The sequence below is a fragment of the Merops nubicus genome, unplaced genomic scaffold, assembly GCF_000691845.1.
Source record: "Merops nubicus isolate BGI_N331 unplaced genomic scaffold, ASM69184v1 scaffold5130, whole genome shotgun sequence".
Lineage (NCBI taxonomy): Eukaryota > Metazoa > Chordata > Aves > Coraciiformes > Meropidae > Merops > Merops nubicus.
In genome coordinates, this window is record NW_008583437.1 from 18,560 (window position 1) to 30,176 (window position 11,617).

Sequence of the window (11,617 nt, forward strand, 5' to 3'; positions counted from 1 at the left end):
AGGGAAAAAACCCTGTTCTTTCAGCAATCTAATGGCAAACTGCCCCTAACCCCCTGAAATCTAACTCCAACAATAACAGACAAAATTAAAAATTAGTAAGAGCAGTTACTTACAGGGATTAAATTTATTATCTATTTAATAAATTTATCAAACATTCTGAACAGCTACTGAGCAAAAGGAAGTGTGTGTGGGAGGAGGGAAGTCAGCTTGTAGAAAAGGAGAGTTAAGTTGTTCCTGAGAAATAAGACATCATTAAAAAGATTGACAAAGGTGTTCCAACTAAAATCACAAGACAGCTTTAATAATACTGGAAAGCAGCAGGGAAAGTGTGCAGCACAGAGAAAAAAGTGCTGGGATATTCTATGTGTAGAGAAAGGAAGACAGGAGAAATACAGGAAGCACATGTCTAGCCTTCTTCCCTGTACTCGGTTTCTGATGAAGTTTTCATTTCAAACATTACCAGAATGCCTGCTCTTTCTGCTTGAAAAGTGCTGCTATTCGCTCAGGAGCTGCACAGTCCTATGAAGCAGGTGGAAATGAGTAAGAAACAGGCCAACAGACCAGAGTGCAGTACCACCTGTTGGAGATGACAATCCACTTGTTTCACTGGAGTTCTCTCAACTTCTCCAAGTGTAAAAGAGCATGATCCTACAGTGACATCATTAAGGTGAAATGGAGGTCAGGCAAGCCAGCCCATAAACCAGCTGTATATACTTCCCTGATTCCACCGATACTGTCAGAGTAATTTTTCAACTTACTAGTACCTCATTTCCAATGTTCTCTCTGTTAGAGAAGAGTCTGGTGACGGGTTTCTATTGCCAGTAGATAAGACGAAAGGGCCCTCAGATCAGTTCTGTAGCCAGCAATGCCTCAATGCTTGGAGAGGATGACATTATACTCCTGCAACCCTGCACAATGAGCATGCATTCTTCACCTTGAATTTCTGCTCCTTCACCTCCTTTTGTTTCACTCTGGCCAGCCTTCTCAGTGCTCCACTCTGCTATCTGATTATCTTTTCATTACTGATAAAAATGACTTCAAGCACTGGCCTCAAACATGAGTTCAGTTCGTCACAGTCCTACTGTGTGGATGTAACCTTCAAGCCAGCAGACAGAAAGGCATATGTTTATTAAGACATCAGCTGTATCCTACCACTGGAACTGAAGTTCCTATGCACAGGAATTAGCCCTGGAAGGAAGTGGGGACAAAATGGAACCTCACAGGTGGTTTGAGGATTTGTGGTATTCTTGTATAGTGAGTGAAGTTCACTCTGTCCCAAGTAGGGAGTGGAAAAAGCTTAGCAGAGGTGCCTAGTGCACTCAGGTTCTGTGACTATGACATGCAGGTGCAAATGGATACAAGCGTTTTGGGGACATTAGGTGTGACCAGTAAATGCAGCTCTGAGCCAAAGCTCTGCTGATGGTATCAACACTTCTCAGAAGTCTTGGAAAGTCTGTGAACCACTCCTCCTGCTTCCTAGAGTTTGTAAAGAGTCATGAAAACCAAATTAGGCCTACATTTCTTACAACTATAGATACTATAGTTTTCAAGTTCTAGCATTGTGGATGGGAAAAATGCTCAGCTGCCCTCACAGAGTCCACAGCTACAAAAAAAGTTGTAGTTTACCCCCAACATCTGTGGATGCACAAGTCTCCTCTAAAGCCATCAGGAAAAAAAACCATGCACATGGTATATATTTTATATATATACTTACACACAAATATTTGACTACATAACAGATAATACGATAATCCTCTGGCATACCATTCTTTATCTTATTTCATATGAGTTTAGCACTGTGACCCATACCTACATATTCAGCGTAAAACGAGGCCTGTACAGTTAGCAGCACTTATATTGCACAGTGCAGGGACACTCTTATCCGATGACCAGATGCATTCCTTTGTTCAATGACTTCACATTCTGAAAGGACACTTAGTCTTCCCCCAAAGGAACCCCCTGGAGAAAAGCTACAAAGCCACGTACCGCCCTGTTCAGCGCGTTAATCGTCTCCCGCAGCGTGGCTTCACTGAGCGCTGTCCTTCTAGCCAGCACTTCTTCATGTTTACAGCTGTACCTCCAGGTGACATCCACAACCTCGGGTACAAGTTGAAGAAGAAAATAAAGCAACCAAAAATTCCTCTGTATCTTGCTTCATTTAAAGTGGCTAGCTAAGTAAAGTATGCTCTTCTAGAATAATTCTGGAAATTGCACTAAGATGAATTCGTCACACAGCTGCAAGTACGGTTATTATTAACAGCATTATTCCTACCTCATCTTTGGAGAATGCCAGTATGTAGGAGAGCTTCTTTCCCCACCCAGTTTCATAGAGAAGAGGTTTATCACAGACATTTTCACAGGGATCACAGTGAAGCCATCTTTCCTGAGACGAAGAATATACTTCAGTCCACAAATGATCTATATAACATAGGTCAAGAATAAACAACAAATTATAAGGACAGATCCTCTCTTCTAACATTGTAGAATATTATGACTTTTCCTGATATATTAAATGAAGGAACAGGTGAAAGAGTATGTTTTCTGTTTATCTACATTTGGAGAAGTTATCAATGCTTTCCCTTTCTATCTTAATATCACAGTGCCTTAGGTATCACTCTGAAGTCAATCATCTACCCTTACTTACAGAACTATATTTCATCTCATCAAGCAAGACAGGAAATTAATTTATATTGTCTTTGTTAGCTGAACTGTGTAACTCTATATGCTGCTTGATGGCTAATATAATCTGAAAACCATGAAATATATAACCTTATTTTGCACAGGTTTGTGTTAACATTACAACATTCTAGAACAGTAATACCTGTACAGTCCCAGACGTATCTGGCTTCAAACCCTACAGCTCTGCAACACAGTGTGAAACAGTTAGCCCACTCGCCACAGCGCCCACGTCTGGTTTCCAGAAGTTTTTCAGGGTTGTTATACCTATAGGAAAAGAAAAAAACCACACGCTGAATAACTGAAATTATATTTCACCTTTCAAACTCTTTACATCATGACTGTCTTTGTGAAGACCTGAGTAGATTACAGTGACATTCAGTCCACAGAAGATAGCTGAAATGATTGCTGTACTGCACAAAACAAGTGTGAGCAGAAGACTACCTTCACATTGACTCACATGACTCCATCACATGTTTATAGCAGCACTTAAATAAATCTGGTGGGGTTTTTTTAGTTTTCAAGACTGACTTAAGACTTTATCTTAAAATGATTTTTGGACATTGGTCCTTCTGATACTTAGCAAAAACTGGATATTTGCTCTTTTGCTATAGACTCTGCAAAAGATATGCGTTACCCTTTGTGATTTCCCACAGAAGTGCAAGTTTTCCCTGAAATAACAAGAATCTACCTACATACTATGCCAATATTAACATATTTTACCAGAAGTTGTACTTTATCAAATTAGCACAAAAAAAAAGTTTAGACAAGTATTCAGAACAAGGCCATGAAAAAGAAAGCTATATACTGTTTTTAAAAAAACTCTAATCCTGTAGATCAGTTGCTGGTTCATCAGCCATCCTATCATATTACTTAAAACAGCTCCTCTAATCTTTCAACCAACAGCTTATCACTCATTCCTTAAACACACAAGTACAAAGCTGCCTCTTGAAAGACAAGAAAAAAGTCGAAGCACATCTTTTTATGCTCACCTTGGAAATCTATTACAGAGCTGACAACGGTTGCAGTAATGATTTTCCACTCGACTGGCACCCCACTTTTGATCATCATCAGTAGGCAACAGGTAGTCACTTTTAGGCTCTGTCTGCCCACCACACCTGCTGCAAGGAAGATTATTTACCCAATGAAAAAAGTCATTCTTAAACCAGTCCAAGAGCTCCAACAATAAGAAGTCCTCTTCATTCACATATGAACCTGTAAAATTTACACAACAGCAGTTAGGTCAAATGGAAAAATAATTTAGTTGGACTTTCCAGTATTTACATAAATTACCACCCCTGGGTCTTTATTATACTTTAGAAATATCGTTATAAAAAGTTTCATTTTACTTCAGCACACACACAAAAGAAAATTTGACTTCTCAAGACTGAATAATGTCAAACCGTATATGTAAAGAACAAAAAACTGCACTCCTAAATACTACAGCTGAAGTGAGAATAAGGAACTGTTCAGAAAAACAAGCTAAATACAAAGTGAAGTCTGGTGAAACTTCCTCATGCCACTCATTCTGCCAGGGGCTTGGAAGACAGAGTCAATTCTTTTACTGCTCCCAATTCCAGCAGAGATGAAACAGTCTAGGAGGTTCCTGGAATGTGTGGAAGAAATTCCTGACACAGCTGGTAAGGGACCCAAGTAGGGAAGGCTCCCTGCTGGGCCTGTTGGCTGCAAACAGAGAACTTGTGGGTGATGCGGTGGCTGGAGACTGTCTTGGGCATTGTGATCACAGAATGATAAGAGCTTTCAATTCTCAGAGAAGGAGGAGGGTGAGCAGAACTGCTGTCTTAGACTTCCAGAGGGCAGACTTGGGCCTGTTTAGGAGACTGGTTGACACAATCCCTTGGGAGACAGTCCTGAAGGCAAAGGAGTCCAGGAAGGCTGGAGATTCTTCCACGAGGAAATTGTAAAGGCACAGGAGCCAGCTGGCCCTGTGTGTCAGAAGATGACCTGGCAGGAGAAGACTGGCCTTGCTAAACAGAGAGCTTTGGCTGGAACACAGGAGGGGAAAAAAAAAAAAAAAAAAAAAAAAGTTTTTGAAATAGTTTATGACTTTAGAAGAAGCAAGGCAGGCCACTCAGGAGGACAGCAAGGATGTCATGAGGCTATGCAGGGAGAGTATTAGAAGGGCCAAAGCCCAATGAGAACTTAATCTGGCTACTGTCATAAAAGAAAATAAAAATATTTCTATAAATCAATTAGCAGTGAAAGGAGGACTAAATGTTCATCCTTTACTGGATGCAGGGGAAACAGAGGGATCAAGGATGAGGAAAATGCTAAGCTACTGAATCTGCTTTCGCCTCAGTCTTTAAAAAACAAGTTGTTTTCCCAGTGCCCAGGTCCCTGAAGACAGGGAGCAAATGAAGCCCCCATAATGCAAGGGGAAGTGGTCAGTGACCTACTGCACCACTTATACAAGTCTATGGGGCTAGAAAAGATACACCCACAGGTAGTGAGGGAGCTGGCAGAAGTGCTGACACCAAGCTACCTGCCATCATTTATCAGCAGTCCGGGCTAACCGAGGAGGTCACAGTGGACTGGAGGTTAGCAAATATGACGCCCATCTAGAGAAGGACCAGAAGGAGGATCTGGGGAACTAGTGGCCTATCAGTCTGACCTTGATGCCAGGGAAAATCATGGAGCAGATCATGCTGAGTGCCATCATGTGGCACATACAGGACCATCAGGCCCATTCAGCCTGGGCTTATGAAAGGCAAGTCCTGCTTGACTAACCTGATCTCCTCATATGACATGGCTGGGTGCAAAGAGTGGTGGTGAATGGAGTTAAACTGAAAAAGAGATACTAGCAGCATATGAGGGGATTCGAGCTGCTTCAGAGGTTGTTGGTACAGAAGCATGTCTCCTCTTGGCACCACAACTACCTGTGCTCCATTGGATGTTCAGAGGAAACATTCCCTCTACACATCATGCAACCAGTGCTACATGGAGTAAATGGGTAGTGGTGATCACACAATGAGCTCAACTAGGAAAACGCAACCATCCAGGGATTCTGGAAGAGATCATGGACTGGCCAGAAGGCAGAGATTTTGGAGCTCTGCCCGAGGCGGCGACTCGTGCCCAAGAGGCGCTGCCATATAACGAGTTAACAGAAGGTGAACGGCATTATGCTTTGTTTAGTGATGGATCATGTCATGTGGTAGGAAACCATTGGAAGTGGAAAGCTGCTGTGTGGAATCCCACAAGACAAGTGGTTGAGGCCACTGAAGGAGAAGGTGAGTCGAGTCAGTTTGTGAAAGTGAAAGCAATCCCACTGGCCTTAGAGATTGCTGAACGAGCAAAGTGGCCAGTACTATACCTCTACACTGACTCCTGGATGGTGGCTAATGCCCTGTGGGGGTGGCTACAGGAGTGGAAGATGACCAATTGGCAGCATAGAAGTAAACCTATCTGGGCTGCTGCATTGTGGCAGGACATTGCTGCCCAAGTGGAAAACACAACTCTAATAGTATGTCACGTAGATGCTCATGTGCTCCAAAACTGCGCCACTGAAGAACACCGAAACAATGAACAGGTAGACAAGGCTGCCAAAATTGAAGTTGCCCAGCTCAGCCTGGACTGGGTGTGTAAGGGTGAGCTATCTGTAGCCCGATGAGCCCATGAAACATCAAGACAGATGCAACATACAGGTGGGCTAGTGATGGAGGGGTGGATCTAACCATGCAGGCCATCGCACAGGTCACTCACGAACGTGAAGCCTGTGCTGCAATCAGGCGAGCCACGTCTCCCTGGAACAGAGGGCAGTGGCCGGGTTTCCGCTGTGGCAACCCACTGCGCCGGGCCACTGCCACGGGCACACCCAGGCAAGCGCTACGGACCCACTGTGGTGGAAGCCACAACTGGTTGGCTCAAAACATATCCTGTAAACCACGCCACTGCCCGGAACACCATCTTAGGCCTTGAAAGGCAAATTTTGTGGTGCCATGGTACTCCTGAAAGAATTGAACCAGGCAATGGGACACATTTTCGGAATTATAAACTCCTGGGCAAAGAAAGACGGTATCAAGTGAGTCTATCACATCCTGTACTAGCCACAAGCCTCCAGAAAGACTGAAAGATATAATGGACTGTTAAAGACTATGTTGAGGGCATTGGACAAGGGGGGATGGAAGCACTGGGATGTAAATTTAGCAGAAGTCACTTGGCTTGTTAACATTAGAGGATCTGTTAACCATTCAGGTCCTGCCCAAACAGAACCTCTCCATACCGTGGGAGGAGACAAGGTCCCTATAGTGCACCCAGGAAAATGGCTGGGGAAGGCAGTGTGGATTGCTCCTCCCTTGGGAAAAGGCAAACACATTCGTGGGATTGTTTTTGCTCAAGGACCTCAGTGTACTTGGTGTAGAATGAAGGCACTGGGTGGCCAGTCACAAGTGGTGTTCTCCAGGGCTCAGTATGGGAAGCAGCACTCTTTAATACTTTTACCAATGATCTTCATGAGGGGATCGAGGGCACTCTCAGTAAGTTTGCAGATGACACCAAGTTTGGTGGGAGTGCTGATCTGCTTGAGGGTAGATCTGCTGTAGGCTTTACAGAAGGATCTGGACAGGGTGGATCAATGGGCTGAGGCCAGAGGTATGAGGTTCAACAAGGCCAAGTGCTGGGTCCTGCACTTGGGTCACAACAACCCCATGCAATGCTACAAGCATGAGGAAGTGTGGCTGGAAAGGTGCCCAGCAGAAAAGGACCCAGGGTTATCAGTCAGCAGCCAGCTGAGTATGAGCCAGCAGTGTGCCCAGGTGGCACAGAAAGCCAGCAGCATCCTGGTTTGTATCAGAAATAGTGTGTGGCCATCATGACTAGGGAAATGATTGTCTCCCTGTACACAGCCATGGTGAGGCTGCACCTTAAATACTGTTTTCACTTTTGGGTCTTTCACTATAAGGAAGGCATCAAGGTGCTGGAGCATGTCCAAAGAAGGGCAACAAAGCTGGTGAAGAGTCTACAGAACGAGTCTTAGGAGGAGCAGCTGAAGGAACTGGGGTTATTTAACCTGAAGAAAAAGAGGCTCAGGGGAGACCTTATACCTCTCTACAGCTACCTGAAAGGAGGCTGTAGTGAGGTGGGGGTCAGTGCATTCTCCCAAGTAACAAGTGACAGGGCAAGAGGAAATGGCCTCAAGTTGCATCAGGGGCCGTTTAGACTGGACATGAGGAAAAATTTCTTCACCAAAAGTGTAACAAAGCATTGGAACAGGCTGCCCAGGGGAGAGGAGTCACCATTCCAGGACGTATTTAAAAGATGTGCAGATGTGGCATTTAGGGACACAATTTTGTGGTGGACTTGGAAGTGCTAGGTTTACAGTCGGCCTCTATGGTCTTGAAGGTCTTCTCCCAACTAAACAATTATTTCCCTATTCCTAGCTATTAAACCAGGGAGAACAATTGCGTTGATTTCCTAATCCCAAAGAATCGGATACTGGCAGCAGTCTGAGCAACGATGTGTTATATGAGCACTTTCTGCAAACACAGCTTAGTTATTGCTGAACATACACATCTACCCTGTGAACAACTTGCGTTTGTTTATAATTCAGCAAATAAACACCTTTATCAGCTTACCCATGCTAGTCACAGGACGTCCTTATTTTTTTGCACAAATTAATTTTACCAGATTAGACCATCAGACTCCTCTGTCCCATTCTCCTGTGTTCACAACAGGTTTTAGAATCTATTCACACACATTCTGCCACCTGGATAACCTTAACAAATTTTAAAACCCAGTCTTCCAAAAGAGATCCATCCCTTTTGACTCCTTAAAGCCTTTAAATGTATGGTATGTTCTGTTCCAGTGCCCAAAGAAATATTCTTCCTTCTTAGACTCATAAACAAATAAACCCTCCTAATAACTCCATCACCTAGGCCCAACTGCAACCATAGATAGTAACACTTCGTTATTTCATGTACTAGTTTGCTTGTAGTCACAGTGCACACAGGTCTGACTAATGAATATGAAGATACAAAAATAATGTACAAAAATGCTGTTTAAAGGAAGTTACACCAAATTTGTGCACTAGCTCCTTTATCAGATGGTGAAGAAAAACTAGGTAAACTGTATGTTTTGTTTATTTAAGCTCAATTCCTATCTTCCTCTGAAGCTGACAGTGTTTGGTACAAAAGACTCTGGAGGGGCCCTATCTATTAAACACACATTGCCAAGAAGCCATGAAAACATTGCAAGACCGTGGAGTGCACGAAAAAAAGATCATACATTGAAGCAAGAAAACCTGACTTTTAATTGCAGTTAAATTTCCATTTTTACTTTTTACATGTTAAAACGTGAAACACTCAGACATGGCGTTATTGCTTACAAAATGGATATGTTTATATAATCAACTTTCTGCTAAAAACTGAATGGAAGATTTTGAGCACAGGCCATATTCTCTTTTCCTGGATAACATACAAACCAGAACCCATCTATGAAAATATGACTTCTAACACATGACTATTCTTTTCTTGGTTTGTAAAATAAATCCTTCACAAAAACATTGCACAAGAAGAATGCCAAATGCAGTTAATTTGAACAGAAAACAGCTGGCCCTGACATGCAGCTAGTTTTGACTGAACAATTCATCTTTCCAATGGAAAGCACTCAGGTGAAACAGTGGAAAAAAGTCTGTGCTTCTGATCAAATGACCGTGATCTATGAACCAAAAAAGCCTATTATGCATTGTAAGGGAAATCCTAAAACCAAGTGTCCCCTAGGACTAAAGCTGTTATTCCCACAGGTGACAGCCTTGATACAGTGCCACAGATAAACCAAGTAAGCTGAGAGGGCCAGTTGCCCATCCACTTCACACACAGTCCACCCCCAAAGGAATGTTTCTATAAAGCTCTTTAAAAATGCTTTCAGACTGTCACACTCCAAAACAGTGGAGTTCCATCCCTTCCTCTTATCTGTATCTGTGTTACAGTCTCAAAGACGTTTGGAATAGATCAGCCTGATGGCCTGGGAAGCAGCACCTGGAAACAACACCCTCCTTCCTTTCCCTTTTTAATAAAGTGCACAGCAGAAGTAGAGTAAAGTCTAAGAAGTATGTTTGTCCTTATTTTCCTCTGTAAAGGAATTTAAATAGTTTTTATTCCTTCTACATCTCTTTCCCCGCCACTGCATTGTCCCACGTCACTGAATGAGAACGCATCACTCTTCTTTATGTGGTTTCCCATTTGCCGGTACAGCTTTATTAAAAGGAGAAAAGTTACTAAGAAAAGCCAGTCTCAAAAAGTTCCCTAATGCCAAAGGCACAATTACATATTAACGTGTGTTTGTATGAGACATCAGAAAGTCATTTATAAAAACGATGAGAGAGGCTTCTTTTTGGTTTGCAAATCAACAGCACTTCCATCAAGTTAACAGAATTGCTTCCAACAGTCTTCTATCAAAGATTCACGGGAAAAATTCTTTTTTTGGTTTAAATATGGTCTTGGAAGCGTGGTTGTTTCTTTGGTGTTTGGTTGGATTTTTCTTGGTTTTTTTTTTTTAATTTCTCTCACACCAGTAAAATTTCACTATATTACTGAAACAAATCTAAAACTGTTACTTGAAACGAGAAATATGTAATTTTTAACTTGCAAAGACGTTCAAACCAAGTTTGCATTTATAAAGAAAATAAATTTTAGCCACTAATGCCACAAGTATTTATGCCTATACTTGACAAGCCATCCTCTTGGATCTAGAGCAACCCGATTCAGGTTCTGTCTTGGGAAGGTCTCACTGAAAATATCAATAATATCAGTTTAAAATGAGAACCATTTTTAAATTTTATTCTGTATTTGAAATTATAGTACATATGGGAAAAATGGCACTCTGACAATTTCAAAACAGTGACTACTCAAACAAGAAGCCCCTCTCCTCTTGCTGTAGCTGCTTCACTCTAGGTGCAAGGAATATAACAGTACATGCTTAACCCATTTGTTTCCCTAGCACTGTTTTCTACTAATTCAGAAATTAACAGCTGAAAATTTCTGTGTGAAAGCAGCAAAGGATGGATGACAAAAATGAAGTTAAAAAGTATCAGAAGTGAGGAGAGAGAATAAAAAAATTTGAAAGTTAGGAAGAAGGCAATTCTAATTTACACACAGCATTTGGAACCTGCAGATGTATGACCAAAACCACAGAGCAGCAGAACGATAGATATATGCATCATTCGGATGTTTGAAAGAATATTTCTAGTTTCATACAGATTATAATTTACTAGAATTACCTTTGTCCAGTCTTGTAGCTTGTACTAGCTTTTCCTGAGCCTTCCTTTTCAGCTGCTGGAGGGGAATTGAAGCTAGTGCTTTCTGCTGAATAGAAGGATCCTCATACATCAACACAAGATGCTCAAATTTTTTTCGAAGATTTTTCAATATATTTGCACCCTGCAAAAGGATTTTCAGTCACAAGATGATTTATGAACTTCCACCTTAAACCAGAATAGTCAAGCCCTCCTATTTTAAAGTCAGTCACAATTCTATATAGATAGTTAAATTGTATTATTTCTTTTATCACCCAAACTGCAAAGCCAGCCTCATAATTTTTCAGCATTCTGAATGGCGTCCAGAGTGAAAACTGATTCAGGGAGAAGAGACATCTCTGATAGCAGTTTTTGACTTACTTCCCCTCCCCACTCCCATTGCTTTTGGGCATCTTTTAGCTGAAATCCACAAAAGAATCTGTAATTCACTGTATTTCCTGGACCCTGCTGCACCAGTTTGCAGGACTCTTATTGATGAGTGCTGCTTTTCTATTTCTTATTCATGAATGCTGCTTGTCTGTATCTGCTTCCTACTCCCACAGGCCAGCTGCTTACAGATTGGAACAGACAGCCCTGTGACCATCTATAGAACAGTGTATGTCACTAGAAATCAAATACAAAAACTAGGTTTCTTCAGTGTGTTTACCCAAGTGTCACTTAGTGGCAACTACA

General features: G+C 42.0%; 1 protein-coding gene across 1 annotated transcript in view; it reads right to left on the minus strand.

The window, feature by feature from the left end:
* NGLY1 (N-glycanase 1) overlaps positions 1-11,069 on the minus strand; it is a gene marked incomplete at its 5' end in the record, with an annotated part of 20,329 nt that extends 9,260 nt beyond the window's left edge. The window contains 5 exons of the mRNA XM_008940626.1: positions 1,987-2,097; positions 2,273-2,418; positions 2,822-2,943; positions 3,669-3,891; positions 10,910-11,069. Coding sequence (XP_008938874.1) covers positions 1,987-2,097; positions 2,273-2,418; positions 2,822-2,943; positions 3,669-3,891; positions 10,910-11,069 — 762 coding nt within the window. The remainder of the gene's footprint in view (positions 1-1,986; positions 2,098-2,272; positions 2,419-2,821; positions 2,944-3,668; positions 3,892-10,909) is intronic.
* Positions 11,070-11,617: the final 548 nt, after the last annotated feature.